Source organism: Bos indicus, chromosome 25, assembly GCF_029378745.1.
Source record: "Bos indicus isolate NIAB-ARS_2022 breed Sahiwal x Tharparkar chromosome 25, NIAB-ARS_B.indTharparkar_mat_pri_1.0, whole genome shotgun sequence".
Taxonomy (NCBI): Eukaryota; Metazoa; Chordata; class Mammalia; order Artiodactyla; family Bovidae; genus Bos; species Bos indicus.
This window is the reverse complement of record NC_091784.1, coordinates 36,024,136-36,045,971: the sequence shown is the minus strand read 5'-3', so window position 1 is coordinate 36,045,971 and position 21,836 is coordinate 36,024,136. Positions and strand designations below refer to the sequence as shown.

The following is a 21,836-nucleotide window of genomic DNA, read 5'->3' as shown; positions in this document are numbered from 1 at the left end:
AGCTGGCTCTTTCCCAAATTCTGTTACTTCCTAGACTCCACTAATGCTGGGCAAGACAGGGCTGTGTGAAAAATCACCCGGTATTGGGTTCCATGGCTTCCCTGATAGCTCAGTTGGTAAAGAATCTGCCTTCAATGCGGGAGACCTGGGTTTGATCTCTGGGTTGGGAAGATCCCCTGAAGAAGGGAAAGGCTACCCACTCCAGTATTCTGGCCTGGAGAATTCCACAGAGTAGGATCGCAAAGAGTCGGACACGACTGAGCGACTCTCAGGTTGGGTTCCATGTCTTCTACCATCTTCAGAATAACTAAAGGAAATGCCTTCTGCTCCTGGAAATCACGTTCAACCGACTGGCCACCAGGCCCAACTGTATATTCCTAGGAAGTCCCAAAGTGAGTCTGTCCTAGCACATGCACTGGGTTTGCTTCCCAGCCCGCGTCCTGCCCTGCAGCTGTTTGTGGCCGGGGGCGCCCCGGCAGAGAGTGAGCGAGCTGCAGGGCAGCGGATAGATTTGCCGCCAAGTGTTTTCCCAGAGAAGTGGAAGGGAACCTTTGCCAAAGTGGCTGGTGCCCTAACAAATTGATTCCTGCCAAACAATAGAAATAAATATTTTCAACAGACAAATTTTGGCTCCCGAAGTATTCAAATTAAAGGCTTATTTCTGAAACAAATACTTTCGGAGGAAAACATTTACCAGCGTAGATGAGATCAGAATTCCTCCTTTTGGCAGTGGCATGATTATTTTTGAGGCCAAAACACGTTTTTCCTGCTCCTGCCTCATTTTTAGCCCATGGCCTTGCCGCCTACTTCCTGGAGAAAGTCAAGTGTGTTAAGCCGCAGCTCAGGGAAGAAGCATCGTCAGGGTTTGTTTACCGCCAAGAGCCTCGACTTCCATGGAGTTAGCTGTCCAGAGCTGGATTAAGATCTCAGCTCTAACCCCTTCGTGCTGTGATTTGGGTGAAGCCTGGCTATCTGATCATGAGTTTATTACTCAGTCTGTGAAATGGGGCAACAGTTAATAATGTTGTCCTCAGAACCTGGGGAGCCCTTCTAGGCCATCACTGTCCAACAGAACTTCCTGGGGTTAATGGAATAGTCTGTGTCTGCACCATTGTCTACAGTTGTGACTAGCCCTCAACGTGTACTCCCGCAACCGAGGGATCTGTCATTTAATTTCGATTCACGTGTGGCTGGTGGCCACCGTTTTGAGGAGTGCCGTTCCCATTCATCCACCTCACCCCATTCATTGGCCCCTGGTTTTCCAAAATTAATTGGTTGATGGCTCAGCCCACCAGAGACCTCTCTCCACTGTGAATCCGGGGGTTTGCATGGATCTCTTCTCTCGGACGTCCATCTCCTGTCCAGCAGCTAGACCAGTGGGCTAGGTTGCATCAAGCTAGGCAGGGAAATGAACATTTTAATCACAGATTCTCCCCCGTCCCCAACCAGATCTGCCTTCATGGACATTTTAACTTTTTAACGAGATTCCATTTGGTTTTGGAGTTCGTCTCATAATGTGTACCAACTATAAGGAGAATGGGAAAAAAGGTGGAGACCAGGATCCTCCTCCCTGGGCATTTGTTAGCAGGTACTTCACATCCATGCCCGGCCTTGGTCTCCTCATCTGTGGCATGGCCAAGCTCCTGCACTGCCTCTCCCCCAACTTCATCCAGAGGCCTATAGGACAGGGGCTGCCAATCCCCTCAGCAGGGGAAAAGTGGAGGCTCTGGCCTCAGGGGATGAGCAGAAGACAAGAGGCTCACCCAGGAACAAGACGGCCGGAGAGAGAGTGATAGCCCAGGAAAGTGAGATAATCAAACGGCAAGGACCAACCCCAGTGGCACCATGGGGCAGTGGGAAGGCTTTTGGTCAACTCAGAGAAGCACAAGATCAGAGAGGGGTAAACTGTCCTGCCATTTGGAGCCGAGGCTGCTAGCGCAGAACTGAGTTTTGTTTTGTGACGTGGCCAAAGAGAGCAATAAAGCACTCTTCTTATGACACAGACGTTGTTGTAGCTCGGAACTGGTCAGAAAGCAGCAATTTCATTCGGTTTGATAAATAACGTAAAGCAGAACCCTGTTAGTTGGGGTTAAAGGGCATCCTTTCCTGTCCCTGCACCCGTCCTGGGCCACGTGCACCCACAGCGACCTGGGCTCTGATTGCGTGTGTCTCATTATGCATCACTGAGACGCCGTCTCTCACGTCTCACTGTTCAAACGAAAGTCTGGCAAGTGTTACATGTAGTGCAATGCCTGTCGGATACATCTGGCATTCTTGTCTTTGCATAGTGGGTTTCCAGCGGGGTGAAAAACAATAAAAAAAAAAAAAACCCAAGTCTTGGTTCTCTGTTGAAATTTCTCTGTCCCGAGGAATTCACAGAAAGGCTTGTGTGAAAGCTTTGTACTTGTACTTTTGTTCGGCCGATTGATTTATTTTTATTCAGTTTTATTCTCCAAATAGGTAACGCATTCACTTGATCTGCAAGCAAAATTCTCTTTAAAAATATGAGAAATCTGCCCCCACTTCTGTCCCTGCCCACCTTTAGGTGGGAAGGCCACGGGCAGGAAGTATATGTTGGAGTAAATTGTTTCACTGGAATTTCTTAGATTGGGGGTTGATATCAACTCATCTCCCAGAACCAAGAAGTACTGAGTACATACGGGATGTGTACTTGACGTAAGATACCTTTTTTTTTTTAAGAGTTAAACGAACATGAGAATGTAATCTTTATTTGAGGCGGGGTCTAATAGTATCTCAAAGAGCAACTAACACTTTCACCTTTTACTGCGCTAGTAGTATCACTCTTAGAGGACATTTCATCTTATTTAGTCCTTGTAGCAGCTCTGCATGCATCAGCGTTGTGATCCAAATTAGAGATCTGGCTTTGTCCAGAGGCAAGAGGTGGTGGGAGTCTCTATGCAAATGAATCTCTGCATTGCCCTGCAGGTACCCCCTCCCCAGTTCCTGGTTCCCAGAAGTTCCCTCTCCTTTGTCTGGGTACTGGGAACCGTACTGTGCTCTGAGACCCACCCAGCCAAGAGGTTTCAGAGTTCTCTTCATATGGACTCTTAAGTTAAGATGGGAGATGAGCTGACAGGTTTCTGCAAGGGTTGAAACAGTGTTTCTTTTTTCATTGGAGTATAATTGCTTTATAATGTTGTGTTAGTTTCTGCTGTAGAATAAAGTGAATCAACTGTGTGTCTGCCTATCTCCCCTCCCTCTGGAGCCTCCCGCCACCCCACCCCGCCCGTCTAGGCCGGTTCGGAGCGCTCCGGTTCTGTCCAGCAGCTCCCTGTGTTACACGTGGCAGTGTCTCCCAGTTCATCCCACCCTGTCTTCCCCGAAGCTCCATGTCTGTTCTCTACCTCTGGGTCTCTATTCCTGCCCTGCACGTTGGTACATTTGTGTCATTTTTCTAGAGTTTGTCGTACAGAGAGGGAGTCAGTCAGAAAATGAAACAATGTTTCTGAAGAAGCCCCCAGACCACTTGGGGCTTCAGCTGTAGGCAGTCTCTGGCATGTACCCACACTTGGTTGGGGACCCACAGGGTGTGGTTGACCCAGAGAGCTCACCTCCCATCCGTCTGCTCAGCCCAGCTCGGCCAGCTTGCACTGCCTGCCGTGGGCTGGGCTCTGTGCTGGGTGCTCCTCGCCTCCCAGTGCCTTCTGGATGGGACCTCCCTCATGGGGAGCTGACACAGGCCCTGCTAATGGGCCGAGCCTCCACAGCGAGCCCCCCACGTCTGCTCTGCTGCTCCCTGTGTCCTCAAAGCACTGTTGGCACGGACTTTCCTGTCCCGGTTTTCCTGTTTCCTCTTCTCATAGTGGAGCATTGATGACAGTGACTTCCTCGACTGCCTGGAGACCTCGCTTCAGCAGAGATGAGCCCCCCCTTAGTCAGGTGATCCTAATTGTTAGGAAAAAACGGCACCACCCTAGGGAGCCACCCACAGTCCTTTGAAGCTGAGAGGAGGGGGTGGGTCCTCCAGGCGCCCCTTCCCTCCCTCCTTATCTGTTCTCACCTTCAAGAAGGTGCCTCTGTCCGCTTGTCCCCTTCCTCCTCAGCTCCCACAGCCTTCTGGACTGGTCTCTGCCTTTCTAGGGTCAGTACCTGGGCCAGGCTTTTTCTGGCAGCCTCTCTCTTTCCCACGGGAGGCCTTGCTGTCTGCAGTTCTGAAATTCGACCCCCTTTGTCGGTCCCTCTGTCTGGAGTGCATCCTTGCCCACCCCAGAATTCTCTCGAAGGTGCTATTATTTTTATGAAGCTGTTTCTGATTTTCTCTAAGTAGAAGTAAGCTCTCTTCCTTTGAGCCCTTTTGTACTTACTCTGAACTTCTGTTAGAGCATTTAGTTTCTTTTCCTTTTTTAAGCTTACCTTTCCTTTGGCAAATTCTGACTGTTGTAGTCCCTCAGTGTCAGCTCAGGTCCCGTATCTAAAATGGGTTAGCATTTGCATATAACCTAAGTACACCTTCCCTTATATTTAACCTTCTCTGAATTACTTACGCTACCTAATATGATGTAAATACTATGTAAATAGTTGGAAATACAATGCAAATAGTGTGTAAATAGCTGCGGGCTTGTGGTGAATTGGAGTTTTGCTTTTTGTAACTTTTCTGGGATTCCCCGCCCACCCCCACCCCCCCGAATATCTTCAGTTGCTTCTGAATTGAATCCCTGGGTGCAGAGCCCACAGTTCTGGAGGGCCGACCCAGGCGAAGTGAGCTCAGTCCTTCCCAGAGCTCATAGCCTATGGAGTATGCATTGTTAAGCTAGCACCCAGGGAAACACCGAATCACAAACGAGGGTCGCTGCCAGGAGGCACCGTCAGGGGGCCACATGCACACCTTCCAGAGGGGCAAAGAGCATGAGGGGCAGGGAAGTGGCATTTGAGCTCCGACAGGTTCCTCGGAGCGAGAAGGGAAGGGCCTCTAAACAGAGGGAACGACCTGTGCTGAGGGCCCGAGGGGAAGGAGGGTCCCCACCCTGGCGGCTGCAGGAGAAAGGCCAGCGTACAGGACGGGGCTCTGGTGGTCTCATCCAGGCCCCCTGGGAAGCCCCTGAAGGCTTATGCAGGGGATGACGTGTCCCCTTTTCTGCAGGGTGTGTATGTGGGTGTGTGGATGTGTGTGTGCTGATCACCTTACAGTTGTGTGCCGATTAACACCCATGAAGGGACCAGGCACCTTGGTCTCCCATTCAAAGACCCTCCTTCGAAGCTCCCTGTTCACACGCTGGTGCCTCCTGCTGTCCTGCCTCTCGTGGCTCTGCTTCTCTCCCCTGTCCCCCTTTCCTGCATCGCCTGCCTTCTGTCAAGACCCTCCTGGGCTGCGTGCTGCTGTTGCTGCTGCTGCTGCTAAGTCACTTCAGTCATGTCCAACTCTGTGCAACCCCATAAACGGCAGCCCACCAGGCTCCCCCGTCCCTGGGATTCTCCAGGCAAGAACACTGGAGTGGGTTGCCATTTCCCTCTCCAATGCATGAAAGTGAAAAGTGAAAGTGAAGTTGCTCAGTCGTGTCTGACTCTTAGCGACTTCATGGATTGCAGCCTACCAGGCTCCTCCGTCCATGGGATTTTCCAGGCAAGAGTACTGGAGTGGGTTGCCATTGCCTTCTCCATGGGCCGAGTGCAGGTCCATCTAATTCTGCAGAGAGTACAGAGTCACTGTTCTTTCCCAGTGGGGCTTCCTGGGCGGGGATGCTCACTGCCCGTCCTCGGTCTCAAGCACGTGACACAGTCCTGCAGCCAAAATTCAGATCTTGGTATCGCCCAGCGGTGAATCCAAGAGGGTGAGTGGGAAAGTTATGGGTAAGAGTTAGGTGTCAGAAGAAACACTTGGAAAATACAGGGTCAGACTTGGTTCTCTAGCTAGGCTTATGAAATAAGTGGAACTTTTCTCTAGGGAGTTCTGCAAGTTTCTCCTTGAAACAGAGACCGTCCTCCGTCCACATACCCGTGAACAGAACAAAAAGCATTTCCTGCGGGACCACGTGGAGGGCTCTGCCGGGAATGAGGCATTCATAGGCCCTTATCAGTCCTTCAAAGCTCATGTCTCATTATGGGGGAAAAAAAATGAGATTTTAAAAGATAAATGTTTACTTTTTAGGAGTAGTCATTACATTTACATGTTCAAAATCCGCCAAGTACAAAAGGGTAGTCGGTGAAAGGACCTCCCCAACCCCCTGAGGCCCCCACCCGTTCACTTTCCTCTCCAGGATAAGGAATAGCACGGGGATCTTGTATATAAGCACATTTTGTGTGTGTGTTCCCACTCACAGGGGATCATGTCCTGGTCACTGTCTGTGACTTCTGACTGAACACAGTGTGTCCACTCTGGCACCAGCCCCCTCTCGGAAGCCCTTTCACCACCCGCGTGCCCAATCCAACCTTGCCGGGGGGACCTGACCCGGCTCCTGCTTCTTCTGAGCCCCCATTCATGGTCTCTGTCAGCACTAGTCACAACCGTGGGTTGTGCTGGAGACTCAGTGAGCCCGGAGGAGGAGGAAGTGGAGGGTAATGGGAACTCAGGCCATCCCATCCACAAGCCTCAGCTGAAATGGGCATCTTTCATGAAAACCTGGAGCCCTTTCTTGCTGGCATTGTGTCTTGCCTTATCTAACGTCTCTGCCTGTTTTTGTTCTACCAGACTGGTCCCATCTGTCTTGTTGCTCTTCCATGCCAGCCTTGTCTCCTCCCCTGGACTGTGGGCACCCTGGAGCCCCCGGCCTAGTTGGGGATGGTGGTGGCACAGTGCATAATGGCCTGAGGTCAAGTACATGGTTCTGAGAGAACCAAGAACTCCCCTGATGGAGTACTCACCGTGCCTCGAGGTGGAGGTGCATTCCCTTAGTGATCTCCAGGGAGGGCACATCATTTGACAAAACCACACAGGTGACAGCAGGGGTGGAGCCTAGAAGCAAAGCCAGGGTTCCCTGAAGAGCCTTCAGGTGTCCCCTGTAGGAGGCCAGGGAGCAGGTAACAGAAGAAGGCAGGTTGGTGGGCTTGGGTCCTTCACCCCTTTCTAGCCAGAGTGGCTTCCACTTGACCTGTGATTCCATTGCAAGAAACAAAATGGAAAATGCTCAGAGGACTACTTGGTGCAGAAACCATGGCTGGCCCTCCCCTTTTGCACAAGTGCTCTCATTTTCTCTAGTAAAGCCACTTGAATTCTTATATAGAACTTGCTGTTGATAGATAAGCCCTAAAGAAGCATCAGATGAACCAACTCTTTGGGTCAAAGATAGCAACAGTGAAAAGACAATACTTTACTCTGATGCTGGGCTGGCGTGTTTTCCCCACCAACCCCGGGGCGGGGGCTGGGGGAAAAAGGGGCCTGTGTGCCTCTACTCAGAGCACTGGCAGGCCTGGCCTGGGGGCTTCAGGGAGAGAGAATCTCACAAAAGTGGCGGCAGCATTGCAGGTACCCCCCCCAGTTTAAAATAGACAAACAACTGACACATTCACTTTGAAGGAAAGCAGTTCCAAACTGAAATCATTGACATTAAGACATGTGTTTTCTTGGGGATAAACTTCCATGCGGAACTTCCCCGACCAGAGATTGAACCTGCACCCCCTGCAGTGTAAGGGCAGAGTCTTAACCACTGGACCACCAGGGAAGGTCCCTCAGTTTCTTTTAAATTACACGGTTACTTCTTATTTGTGTGTGTGTTTAATAAGTCTTTAATGCTTGGCTAAGAGGCTGGAGTTCAGGAAGAGAGAAACTTCCAGTGTTGAGAGCTCTGCCCTTTGAGGATCTGTTAGAAATGAAGGAAAAAACATCCCAGTAGAGTCTGTGAGGAAAACAGGATTGCAGCTTCCATAGCTCTTGGGCCAGGTCCCCAGTTTCCTGGGTGAGGTGTCCAAAGCCAGGGGTCTTTCCCTGGACCTTGATGCCTCCTGACATTGGTCATCCCACAACGACTTTGAAAGAAAACTCCAGAGTTTCTGCATCCAGGTGCCATCCTTGCAAGATGCTCTATCGGTACCGTCAAGCTCTTTCAGCTGAGTTGGAAATACCACTGATCAGAGCCCGTGGGTTTGCTGCCAACTTCCATCACCTGGAACTTGGGTCTGCAGTTGTTTCCGCAGAACAGTTCTAAGTAGTTCAGAGGGGACGCCCTCCTCTGCCCTACCGTGGGAAGGTTGGGGCTTGACTGAGTGTGGTGTTTTAGGCGACCAGCCACCTTCTCCTCGTTCACAAGCCCCGAGATTGGCCCATGTGCAGCATGTTGTGTAAGAAACAGCTGTTGTTTTGACAAAGGACGTGCTTGTCTCACTTTTTGAATCACCAGTGTGAGTCAGGGGGTCATCTATTCCAGGACTCTGCCCCTGGGCAGGTGGACGCAGATACCATGCTCACTCGCATATGGGACGCAGCATGTAAAATATGTTCCTGTAATTACGTGTGCATTTTTTCACATTAGCAGTTTTGAAATATATATATATATATATATAATTAATTAATATGTATTGCAGTTTTTCCAATCAGGTAATTTATGCATGTGGCAAAATAGCCGAAAGATACATGAAGAGCAGGTCACTTCCTTCCCTTGGCCTCTCAGAGCCAAGCACAGTTTCAGGTTTATCTTTTTAGAGACAATTGAAGCGTATGCAACCGTGTGTGTAGACACTCTTTTAAACAGTGTGGTACTGTTTTGCACTTTGGTTTTGTTTTTTGTTTTGTTTTTTTTTTTGCTTCAGTTTATTTATTTTTTTGCGGGGGGTCAGCGGTAGGCTGCATCAGGTCTTAGCTGTGTCATGTGGAATCTTTTGTTGTGACGCAGAGACCCTCTAGTTGTGACGCACAGACCCTCTAGTTGTGGCACGCAGACCCTCTAGTTGTGACGCACAGACCCTGTAGTTGTGGCACACAGACCCTCTAGCATGGCATGCAGATTCTCTAGCTGTGGCTCACACACTCCAGAGCACGCAGGCTCAGTGGTTGCTCTGAAGCACATGGGATCTTAGACCCCTGACCAGGAACCGAACCCTCGTCCCCTGCATTGCAAGGTGGATTCTTAACCACTGTACCACCAGGGAAGTTCCTGCTTCAGTATATCTCAAATATCATTCCACCTCATATAGTACATGTAGGAATTTTTTTTGTTTGTTTTTTTGGTTCTTTGTGAATTTTTAATGCCTTTCAGATGTGGAGACTCTCTGTGCTCCTTGTGACATGTGACTAGCGACTCAGGGGCTGAGGGTTCTGTATTTCAGGCCTCCACTGCCATCTCCCCGAAACATTAAATTCCCTTGATAATGCAACATTGTATGTGCAGATAATAAAACAGTATTTGGGTTAGATTGACTAGCCATCTTCTGCTTTTGTGTTGTCCCCAGAGCCTTCTTACAAAGCCTTGAGGTCCTCCAGGGGACTCAGTCAGGGAGCAAGAGCCTTGAACCTGAGCTGCCAAGCTGCAGCACTGGAGGCTCGGGCCCTCCTCCTGGTTGTGCCAGTCCGTTTCCGTGGTGGCAGATGGCCATACCAGGTGCAATTTGGAGAGCCTGGTTGGTTTTTCACATGGGCCTGCTTGTGTCTGCACGTGTGGGGGAGGGGTGTGGGCCCCCCTCCCCCAAGCATCGCCGCCTGACAGCAGCAGTTCACCCCAGGTGCCCTGGCCTTGCCATCCCCATGATAGGGGTGGGTTAGGCTGCCTTCCATCGAGTGACTGTTGCCAGTCTCAGCCTTCCTGAGGGGCACATGGGGGATCGAGGGGCCCAGAGGGACCCCCAGACCATGTATTGTTCTACTGTGCGCAGGGGAAGACACACAGTAGAAAATGGGAAGGCAGGGTCGGGTCTGGGATCTCAAAGTCACCCATGAGCCCCTGGCATCCAGCGCCTGGTGGCAGAAATCACCAGATGTCTTCCGCCTAGATGACAGCCCCTCCCAGGAAGCAGGGTCTCCACTGAAGGCGCTTTGTTTTTCTCTTAAGTTTTCTGCATCTGTGTGTGATTGGAACCAAACATCAACTTTACTTTTTTTGTCATATTTCAATATTGGCCTTTCTTTTCCTCCCCCTTTCTTGAAATCTCCTTTTATAACTTCTGCTGCTGCTGCTTAAATATAGATGTCTTAGTCCTCCTCCTTACCAGATTGTTTATATTTTTGAGAAGCCTTCTGCTTATCTGCGACTGCTCTCTCCTCTGTCTCCATCCCCACGCTACCACATTGGTTTTGGTTGCTCTTTTCTTCCCCTGCCTTCACTTGACTGGGATGTGTTTCAAATGTGGTCTATCAAAATGTGCAGTGTTTCCCTCTTTTCTGCAGTAGCTTTGACATCTGTTCTTGAAATCGAGCCCACGTTATTCTTTTGGACTTGCTTGCCCAAGATCTGCTGCGATGCCAGAAGCAGGGAAGGAAAGCGGGAGAGAGAGAGTGGTGTGGTGGTACCTCCCCCATCTTCTCGTACCGCACCCCCACTTTAAAAACTGCCTGCCATTTCCAAGTTGACAGCACCCTAGATGTTTGTTCCAGCACTCTGCCACCCTGTCTGGCAGCGGCCCACCCCACAGGGGAACGAATGAAGTGCTCAGCAGCAGGGGCTCACAGACGCCTTCGGTTACTTCCGCCAAAAAGGAAGCCGGGTGGGTGGCAGGCGGGGGAGGAAGGCTCTTGGCTTCCTGGGTGTCTGTGGATGGCTCTTCGGCTTGGTTTTTCCTCGCCATCCTTAGCCCTGCTGGGCCTTGGGGTGTTGGGCCGGGCCATGGAGAAGCCACTTGGAGCCGCCACTTGATCCCAAGCAAGATGTGTGTCTTTAGCAGCCGAAGCCACCCAGCGCAAAAACGCGCCTCTCCATGGCTTCCGGAATGTGTCCTCTCACTCCCGCTGTCCGCCCGGGACACCACCCTGGGCCCATCTGCCACAGGCTTGTTTGACACACAGCCTCTTGGCAGCTCATCCCAGAGCTCCTGAGGCCAAGACACAGGCTCTCTGATGCTCTGAGTGTCGGTTTGTGGTGTGTGATAGAAGTCATCTCACGGGGGACCCGCTCCTGGTGGTTCTCAAGAGTCCCAGGGGCCAGTTAAAGAGTTGGTGGGTAACACTGTTTCCAGGTGCTTCACTTCCCAAGTCGATACAGCGCTGGAAGTCGTTATCCTTGGGGCTTGCCTCTTAAGGTCCCTCTTGAGAACGACTCAATGATTGCAGCCGTGAAATTAAAAGACGCTTGCTCCTTGGAAGGAAGGTTATGACCAACCTGGACAGCATATTAAAAAGCAGAGACATTACTTTGCCAACAAAGGTATATCTAGTCAAGGCTATGGTTTTTCCAGAGTCATGTATGGATGTGAGAGTTTGACTATCAAGAAAGCTGAGCGACGAAGAATTGATGCTTTTAAACTGTGGTGTTGGAGAAGACTCTTGAGAGTCCCTTCGACTGCAAGGAGATCCAACCAGTCCATCCTAAAGGAGATCAGTCCTGGGTGTTCATTGGAAGGACTGATGTTGAAGCTGAAACTCCAATACTTTGGCCACCTGATGCGAAGAGCTGACTCATTGGAAAAGACCCTGATGCTGGGAAAGATTGAGGGCAGGAGGAGAAGGGGACGACAGAGGATGAGATGATTGGATGGCATCACTGACTCAATGGACATGGGTTTGGGTGGACTCCGGGAGTTGGTGATGGACAGGGAGGCCTGGCGTGCTGTGGTTCATGGGGTCGCAAAGAGTCGGACACAACTGAGTGACTGAACTGAGAACAACTAACAGGTCCTGAAACATGCCTATAGTTAACCCACTAAGTATTTGTTAAACAAAAGCAAATCAGATGTGGCTGCAGAAGACTCCAGGCCCAGACTGTTGAAGGAGAGTCAGAAAGATGCCCCGAGTCGAGCAGCAGGACTGGGATCTGGGGATGTGGCAGGAAGAGGTGCTTGTTATGAGCAGAAGCGAGCGACTCTGGGGAGGGATGGCGTTTGGGCACTGGCCTGACTGGTTAGCAAAGCAGCATGCATCTGCACGTTGTGTTGTAGAAGCCACCGCTTGTGAGGTGTGTGTGGGTACACAGCACGTCAAGTTGAGTGGGTTTGGGGCATGGATGGGGTGGTGGGGCCGGATGGGAGCCCAGGCCTCTTTCCGCTGGTCCCCAGTCCCTCCTGGGCCACAAGGCAGTGATCCTTGGCACCACAGGCTCTCCCCCGGTGTCCTGGTCATGTGCAAATACGCTCTCCTCTGTTCAGAGTGTAATTACAATCTGGTCTTCCCTTTTTGTTTCTCTCAACAGAGGGAACTCGATGCCACCGCAACAGTATTGGCAAACCGGCAAGATGAAAGTGAGCAGTCAAGAAAGCGGCTTATCGAGCAGAGCCGTGAGTTCAAGAAGAACACTCCAGAGGTGAGCGGCGTCTCTGTGCTGGGCTTGGGCTCTCTGAAGGAGGGTAGGGTCTTCCCGTCCTAGGGTGAGTTCAGAAGATCAGCTGTCTGCTGCTTCCTTTCGGCCGTCCTCAGCCCTAGTGGTGAGCCCCTGTGCGGGCTGGGGACTGGATTAAACCCTACCTGACTCTTGATGCAGATGCTGAACCAGCTGGGTGGCCAGGTCAGACCCCCAGCCCCTCTGTGTGCACATCTGTAGGCAGGGCCCTGGAGGGGCGCATGAAGGCTTCATGCGTCTGAGGATACAATATGCTGACGATGCTTCTTGCAAAACATTCAGTCTGGTCAGGCCTTTTAGGACCCTCTGTGTTTCCTGAAATAGGCGTTAAAGGGCATTGGAAATGTGCTCTTCTTGCGCTCCTCTTTTTTTGGGGAAGTATGTGTTCAGAGGACAGTGTTTAGAGTGGCTTGGGCAGCCTTTTCTTGCCCTGTTTTCTTGGTCCCTTGTTCCCTGAGTCTTTATCAAAGGATTCAGAAGACGAAAAAAAAAAAAATAAAGGAGAGTTTTACAGAGAGTCAAGCAGACATGGGGATTGCTTTCCGGGAGCTTCTGCCAAATGAGTCCGCAGTGGTTCTTGTGCCGGGGGCTTGCACCCAGCCTCCTGCACCCCCCATGGCAGGTGCTCAGAGCTCCAGCCCTGGCTCCCAGGCCTCCCCAGATTCTTCCAGGGAGGACAAAGGAACAGGCCTGGAGGAAAAGGTGATTTCTGGGAGGGATAGTCTAACTTTCATAATAGTCCCAAAAAATGATGTGTGACTTGAATTTTTTTTTTTTTTTAAGTGGACTCATTTTAAGTGTTTCAAAGGAGCTTGCCATTTAAAGGAGTGTTACCATGAATCATTTGGGGAAACAAATAATTAACCCTCGATTTTCAGAATAAATATTTCAGGAGAAAAAAATCTTGGTAGTCCAGTGGCAAGAAACAAGGGAGGAACGGCAGGAGCACCCAAGGATTTTGCGTTTTAGACCCACTGCTTGTCCTGTCTGCCCCCCTGCCCTGAGGTGTGTGTCGTCAGTGTTGTTACTGAGCAGACACGTGGGTCAGTAACTTAGGCCTGGGAGGTTGCCGCCCTCTGTGCTGCTGGGGAGTGCCAGGTGGGAAGGGGGAGAAGGGACTGGTGGTCCCCACGCCCCACCTCGTTGTGACAGTAAAGGCAAGAGGGGAGAAGGCCGTTGAGCGACCAGCCACCTTCCTCCTCTCAGACTGCTCAGAGCAGACCTTCCTGGAGGGTCTCACTGTGGGGTTCCTCATGTGCTCTGGTCTTTGACTTTGTTTCCCTAGACCCACCCCGGTCAGGTATGTCTCTCCAGCCACGCTTGGCCTTGATCAAGCACCTAGCTATCCCCACTGTCCTGTGTTCTCACTGTCGTTCCCTTGGTGACCATATATCCAGGGTGGTCATCGGAAACCTAAAAGAGAAGGGCAAGGTCATGCTTCCAAGGCCTCAGTCACCAGTAGGTAGATATAATCCAGCCTATGATGAAGTGCCTTGAAGAGAACTGGATTCCTGGGTGTTCCTCTCAAGTCCCAGGGTCCTGCCAGCTGAAGGTGGTGCCCGCTGAGGAAAGGCGTGTCCCTCTCCAGCCACCTCGGGCCCAGCACTTAATAAATGTTGACTGGACTGAATGGGCCCCGTCCCTCCACTGGCGTATAAACAGGCCTCATCCTGCTGACTCCCTAGGTTTGGGTTAAATCCCACGCCAGTAACTGGCCTCAAACTTTGTGTTTTATCTCCTAATCCCAGTAAACAGGAGAGGCTTACGGTGGAGCAGCCTGGTGGGGAAAAGCCCTCTGGGGCATTGCCTTCCAGGGCATGTTTTGTTTGTTTGTATATTCTTGATTTTTTCTTTTTGATTTGTTTTTGTTTTTATTGGGCTGTAGGATATAAACTGGGAAACATCTCTGCAAGTTACATCAGGGCATGGTTTTAGACAGTGTCTTCCGTGGAGAGGGGGCTGCAGAACACCTCCTAGAAGGGAGGGACACTGCCATCCTGCCTGTCCCTGGCTCTGCCAGGGGGTCGGGGCTGGTGCTCACTTGGGCTCCTCCTGCTATGATAAGGAGGCCTCGCTGTAGCACAGATTTCCAAGACATGTGGAAGACAGGCGTGCAGAATCTTCTGTAGGTTTGGAAACCTCTTAAGTGGAGGGTGGGAGTGGGTAACTTTGGCGAGGAGTACAGAGGGGGATTCTTGGGGGTTCTGTGGTGTGAGGGGTGTGGAGGCACACGGAGGGCTCTGATGAGCGCAGGGCCTAGGACCCAGATCAGACAGTGGGTCGTCACTTTATCTGGGGCTTCAGTGCAGAGGAGCCCAACTTGTCTCTGACATCAGTTATTTCTTCTGATTATTCAACAATGGAGGACAGATTAACACTTACTGTTGAGGGAACACTTCTAGAAATCAGATGTGTGAAGATGAAGGTTGCTTAGAACTTTATTCTCAGGGGTTAAAAAAAAAGTTGGCTCGTTGGTAGGGAGGGCATCTGTGGGTTTGGACACAGACCAGCATCCTCATGCCTTACACAGTCAGCCAAGGGAGGACCAGGCTGGCGGGGCAGAGCCAGGGCCAGTGATCTTGCCGGACTTCCACCAAGTGGATTGATTCTTGATGAAAACCTTGATGTTCTTCTTTGTTCCGGGAAAGCAGAAACTGTCCTCCTAGGGTCCTTTGAGTGTCTGGTGGGTCTAACAGGCAGATGCAAGCTCCAGTGGGGAGTCAAGTGAATGAGGTTATCCCCTGGCAGGGAGTTTGTGTTTTCCTAAACTAGTGCTGCCCACGGGCAACTGGGAAAGCCCAGGGCCTAGGGTGGGGGTGGGGTGGAGGTGAGGGGCCCATGGAGCAAGCCAGGAGCACGAAGGTGCCGCGGAGGGCAGAGCCCTGAAGGTTTTTTTGTTGAGAATGAAGTTCTTTCAGTTTCAGTTTTATGTCATTAGATGAATACATTGCTAGTCAATTGATATTATCGCTTCTGTCTTTTTAAACTCAAAATTGTAGTTAATCTGAAGGAGATGCCATTGCTCTGCATATTAAGTTTCATGCCTTTCTTTGACTCAAAAAGAGTCCCCTTTGAAGAAAAACGTTTTAAATTTGAATTTTGTGACTAAACATCCACTCCCTGTTGAGTTAATGATTGATAACTGAACATCCAAGACTGAGGGTATTTCTAGGTTGGGTCACTTTCTATATTTATCAGTGCAGGTGACTTACTGGCTGGTGTCATTGGGCAGATGACTTAACCTCCCCAAATCTCAGCTGCATCATCTATAAAAGGTGTAATGGCAGGGCCCAGCTCACAGGGTGTGTGTGTGTGTATATGTCTGTGTGTGTGTGTGTGTAGTACCTAGTATGTGTGTGGCATGTAGTACGTGTGTAGAGCTCCACACAGGCCAAGCACCAACAGTTCGGTTCCTGTTTGTTGTGAGCATTAATTTGGAGCACATATTACCAAACACATGAGATGCAGTTGATTTCTGCTCCTCAAAGTCAGCTCCAAGAACTTAAAAAAGAACCCACAACAAATAAAGGTAGTTTTCACCCAAAATGTTCCAAAAGTTGGTTTGTAATAACAGTTAATCACTTTATAAATATTTTCCAGCACTTTCCACGTGCCAGATGGTTTGGCTCTGGGGATAAGATCCTCTCCCCAGTCTTAGAAACTTCCTTATATTCTCACCAAGGAGGTACACCATCCTGATAAGGCACCTTAAGTGTAGGATAGTGTCTGGAATCTTCTAAATGCAGACTTTCCCCCAGAAACACTCTGAGATCAGTGGGGTTAGTTCCAAACTGCCTGTGTCACAGTGATTCTTACTGTAGGTGAACAAGGCTGCTTTCTGAGGCTTGATTCTCAACCTTTGAAGCAATGGTAAATGTTAAGGGTCACCCCCCCAACCCTGAGAAATGCACATGTTTGCACAGTTTCTCCTGGACCCCTTGAAACTCACTGGGGAGCCCCTGGCTTAGCTGCAAGGATGGCGTTGGTTGTCTCCGTGGTCTCAGCCACTGTGCTGGGAGCTCTGTATGTGTCCTCTCTTCATGTTCCTCCTAGTTGTGCCCAAGCTAGGGGCAGGAGGATGAAAGATGAGGGTGGGGGCCACATGAGAGATGAATGCTGAGGCTTCGGCTGCTGGGCAGAGGCCACTGTGCTCCGGCCTGTGGGCTGGGTGCTGGAGAACAAGAGGTGGGTGGAGGAACTGGGCCACCCCCACTGATGAGGGTCCCCCAGGCTGGCAGCAGGCACAGGTGCCTCTGTGCTGGTGACACGTCCTTCCTGCCCGAGACTGGTGAAGAGCCTGGCTGGGCTGGAGACGGCTTTCTCTGAGTTCTTGAAGCTTTGTGCTGTTAGAACTGTGGGTTCAGTGCAGGCCAAACCCCATGCCCTTTGCTCTTTTGTTGCTTCCATCAGAGCCGAGGTGCAGGCCAGGATTACCTTTGATGCCTCTGAGTTGATAAACCTAATGGCAGGTTAGATGACCAGGGATGTGGAAGGCCCTGACCGGAACCCACCTAGAATACCAGGCTGGCTCCTTATTCTGGGAAACTGAGTTACTTCCCGTGGTGGATGGGGACCGAGGTGGGGCAACATCGCTAGGGTTTCATGATTCTACCTAGGAATTGCTTTTTTCTTATTTTCCTGTTTGGTTAAATTTTAAGTTTGCTCCTGGGACCAACATTTCTCTTGATAAGGATCTTACAGCTGCTACTCGGCCGAGCTGGGACTTGAACCCAGGCCACCGGCTCCCCAAGTCAGTGCTTTTAACTGGTGCACCAGGCTGCCTCACTGACGGGCAGAGCATCCAGAGCAGTGCTGGCCCACAGGGCCCGCTCACAGGACATTTTCAGGGGGTGCCATCCCAGCCCACTGGCTGCGGCAATTTGAATGCGATGCTCGACTATCAGAAGAAGGGTCTCCAGTGGAAGACTTGGTTCCAGGCAGAGGACAGAGATGGGTTTTGTTTTGTTGCCTTCTTCTCAACAATAGAGAAACTACCTTCTATGGGAAGGAAGAAAGGAAAGCCTCAGACTCGAGATGCCACAATTTTATCATAAAACCATCTTTGGGCCTCTTTTTGTCCTGGCAGTATCAAGTTCCTACCCCAGACCTGTCAGACTTTGGTATTAATCTGTGTTATAAGGGGTCACATCTCTTCTGTGAGGTTTAAAACTGACCTGCAATTCAGGAGCTCTCCTCGGGCATTTTCCCACCCTGATATATTTTGCCAGAACATTTCTTGCTGTCTTGAGCGTTAATCCTCATGACACCTGGTCCACCAGGCTGACATCGCTCCTGCCAAAACGCACCTGGCCCCTTTCTCTCGTCATCATATCTCTCACTCCTGTCGTCAGGGACAGAGCTTGTCCCCTACCCTGACCAGGGCATACCTTCCTGGGATCATCACCAACACTGACCACCCTGGATTCCTTGCTGCCCTCACCAGAGAAGGTGACCCTGGGCCCGACACCAGCCACAGCACCACAGCCCCACAGCCCCGCCTCCCAGGTCAGCAGGCCCGGCTTCAAGAAGAAGGGAACATTCTCTTTCCTGCTGACATAACCGCCTGTTCACGAGTGTTCATTTCCTGAGTGCCAGAATCTTAGGTTGCCCTCTCTGTCTCCGGCCAGAGTGTTTTCCTGATTTTTTTTTTTTTTTTACATTCTTGGGAAACTGTTATAGAAATATCAGGAGCCGTCTTGAGATACGACTCCGGAAGAAATCTCGACCAATGGCTAAAATGAACTAGGTTTATGGATTTCTCCCCAGCTCTGGCAAGTAGGGGAGGGGCGAGGGCATCTGTTTTTGGAAAGTCCTCGGTCACTTTTTCATTGATCGGACTCCTTCTCAGTGAGATGTGAAGGCGTGCACCCCCACCTGCGGAGGTGAGAGGGACAAGGGACGGGAAGTCGCTGCAAACTTTGTGACTCCTTTCGAGCTCCCTGTGAGAGGAGTCAGCAGGCTGGGGGAGGGAGAGGGCAGTAATATATAGTCGTGGCCTGGGCCCAAATGCATTTAGTCACTGCCTCTACAGCCTTTATATAGACACTGCTAGGAGTGACTCAGCCTGGAAAAAGAGAGTCACTTAAAAATAAAGTTGCAACTCAGATGGACACGTCCTGCATAGGCTGCCCAAGACAGCGTGGCTCAGGCTCGGTGAGAAACCCGGGGGGCACCTTCGCCCGACGTGGCCCTGCAGGGGTCCCAAGGTGAGGATGGTCATTACAGCTGCGTCATGGAATTGGCACTAGAATTAAATAAGTTCGTGTAAGACTCCCTATTTTTAAACTCTCAGGGTTCAGACATTCTTTGCTGCAAGTGGACACGCTTGCATGTTGAGCAGTGACTGAATTCTTAGCTTTCCTCTTGTTTTTGGCAAATGGACTGACCGTGGAGGCCTGTGTTGGCTTTCGTTGTTTGCATCCGTCCTCGTGAGAATTAAAAGCCAGCACAGATGGGAGACTGGAAACGTTTTCCTTGTGTCTTAGTTTTCCTTGTGTCTCATTGGACACGGGAATGGATTCACTGAAGACCCACTGCACTGATCTGACAGATTGTGACTTTTAAAGAGGAGGACCAACCAGACACACACCTAGGGACACGGGCCTTTCAAGAAGGGTAGTGATGGGAAGGAGGCCTGTAAGCTTGAAGACCAGGGAGGTGCAGATGGACACCCTCAGTGTCCCGCAGACTGCTCACACTGAGGGTCTAGGAATCTAGATGCACCCCTCTGCTGAGCCTGCAGCTGTGGTACAATCGCTTGCTTCCACTTCTGAAGAGGACGGGCCTGCAGGTCGGAGCTGTGCTTCCATCCCTTGTGTATATTGAGTACTGTGTATATTGTGCACCTTGAGTACTGTGGATGCTGAATGGTCATATTTATAGCATTCATTTAGTAATCTTTTCTTTACAAAACAGAAATAAAATATTAAAAAACATCAGCTACAGGGTGCTACAAGATTCATTTCTCAAACAGGCAGATAAAATTTCATTTAACACTTCAGTTTTACTGTGTGTGTGTGTGCACAGAGTTTTTTTTTTTTTTAATTTCAAGAAATGCCTTTCTTTGGCAGTTTCTCAAAATGTTAAACATAGAATTACCCTATGAACCAGCATTTCCACTCCTAGGTATAAATCCAAAAGCACTGAAAACACATCCTCGCAAAAACTTTGTGTCTACTCAAAAAAATGTTGATAGCAGCGTTATTCAAAATAGTCAAAAAGTAGAAGCAACTCATATGTCCATCAAGAACTGACTCGATAAACGAAGTGTGATACACCCATACAATGGGCTGTCATCCAGCAGAGGAATAAGATGTTATCACATGCATGAACTTGGAAGCATTTTGCTCAGTAAAAGAAGCCAGACACAAAATAATGGCGTGTGTGTGAAATGTCCACAGTGGGCAAACCCATAGAGTCAGAAAGTAGATGAGGGTGGCCCGGAGGATGGGGGTGACTGCTGGAGCTCATGGGGCTCTTTGGCGGGGTGATGAAAGGGCTCAGGAGTTAGGTAGTAGTGATGGTTGCACAAGTTTGTGAGTGTGCCAGACACCACTGAACTGTACACTTTAAAAGGGTAAGCCTTGTGGTATGTGAATTATATCTCAATTATGATTTTCTTAATGGCTTTCTTTGTGGGGTGCGGGAAATCCCTGCACAGGTGGTCTGTTCGCTTGCTTGCTCTCATCCTCTGACGCAATTCCTCCACATCAAAGGATCCTGTGGATTTCGTTTTGGCAGTAGCCAACCTGGTTTGGAAAAGGCCACTCCAATATTTGGCCCAATTATAAAGCCCAAATAATCAACTTGGATGCTTAATCATTCTAGAATCACCCACCGTTAAGTTATAAGAAGACTTTAACTAGAAAAAGTTTAAACATTAAAAGTGAACTTTTAACTGTTACCAACTGAATTCTTGAAGCCCATTTATCAGCCCAAGAGGTTATTTTCTAGTTTCTTTGGGGCCACATTATTCCCCCTCGTTCCAGAGAGACCCTGCAGCATCCTCCCAAGACACGGAGGAGGCCTCCTCTAGAGCAGAGCGTTCAGCTCAGGCTCGGACAGCTGGATCGAGTTTAGTCCTTGCTGCAGCGTTCAGTAGCATTGAGACAGAAACTTATCCTCAGTTCCTCCATATGTAGTAATATATCCTGTCTACTTCAAGACGTCATAGTGAGGAACATGTGAGATTCCTGGAAAGTAAATGGCCAGTCCTGGGCCAGACTGGAGTGGCTAGTCAGTAAACAGTGACTGGGGTATTCAGGCCGAGTGACCTTGACCAAGATCACCAAATGGTCAGGGACCCAGATCCTATACTTATAAAGGGAACTGACGGTATTCCAGCTGCTGGGCAGGTGGAAATGAATTCAGTTGTAAGGGACATATAGTAAGTAAGTGCTCAGTACACACTTTTTTTCCTGTTTCCTCCCTTCTTTCCTTCCTTCCTCCTACAAGTAGTTCTGAGCCCTTTCCTGGAGCCAGGGGCCATCCGAGGTTCTGAGATACGGCAGACACCGAGAGAAGGTTCCAGCTTGTGTTGGGGGGCGGGCAGGCAGTGACCACATAAACAAAGGACACACAGGATAATTTCAGGACAACGTGGCAGTGAGTATGGATGGGTGAAGGATCTTCAGGGAATAGGGCAGTTTCATGAATTCAAAAAATGAAAAATGACCCTTTGCCCCTCTCCCTGTTACTCTTGCTGATTTTGAGCAGGCTGTTTAGCTGTGGGGGAGGGGTGCCTGTAATTTATTCCTTTCAGCCTGATGGCCTCGGTTTGCTCCTCTCACTCAGTGACTTTGAGACACCAGATTCAGTCCCTCTGCTTCCTAAGACCGGGGAACTTTTCCATCCGGACGTCAGAAAGTTGGGTTGGTAAACATTTGAGTTGGAGGGAAGCCTTGTTCTGTTTGACTGCCTTTGGCCCAGAACAATGAATTCTTAGGTAATCAATGAAGAGTTAATCTCTCGGCCTGTGTTGGTGACACAGGGTGCGAGCAGAACCGCTCGTGGTGCCCTGACCTGGGGGCCCCTTGGTGGCATCTGCAGAACCCCCTGGCCATGCTCGCCTCCTCAGAGCGGCCTGACCCGACTCCCTCACTGCGACGTCGCAGGGCTGGCGTTCCCTTTCCTTCCTGAGCCTCTGCGCCGCTTCCTTCATCTGTCTAGCAGTTTTCAAAGGGCTATTTTAAGCCCAACAGACAGATTCTCTGAGAGTTTAATAACCGTCAGAAGGAAAAGGCTGTAATTAGATGCATGTGGCGTGGAAGTTTAGCCGAGACCATGCTGAACTGTATAACCTCCGAGCCTCCATTTTCTCATCCAAAAAATGGGAGTGATGACAAGTCTCGCAGAATTATTACGAGTCAGACAAAACGCTGTAAACGGTCCAGAAGAACCTTGGCAAATAGTGAGAGCTCAATAAATGGCCTGTTGAGTGTAGGTTATAAAAATCTAATCTTTTGA

The 21,836-nt window shown here is 50.1% G+C and overlaps 1 protein-coding gene across 11 annotated transcripts in view; it reads left to right on the top strand.

Moving 5' to 3' along the window:
* The window catches only part of CUX1 (cut like homeobox 1), a 349,162-nt gene that overhangs the window by 65,274 nt on the left and 262,052 nt on the right, over positions 1–21,836 (top strand). For all 11 annotated transcript variants that reach the window (XM_070780096.1, XM_070780095.1, XM_070780088.1 and 8 more), the window contains exon 2: positions 12,225–12,335. In XM_070780096.1, coding sequence (XP_070636197.1) covers positions 12,225–12,335 — 111 coding nt within the window. The remainder of the gene's footprint in view (positions 1–12,224; positions 12,336–21,836) is intronic.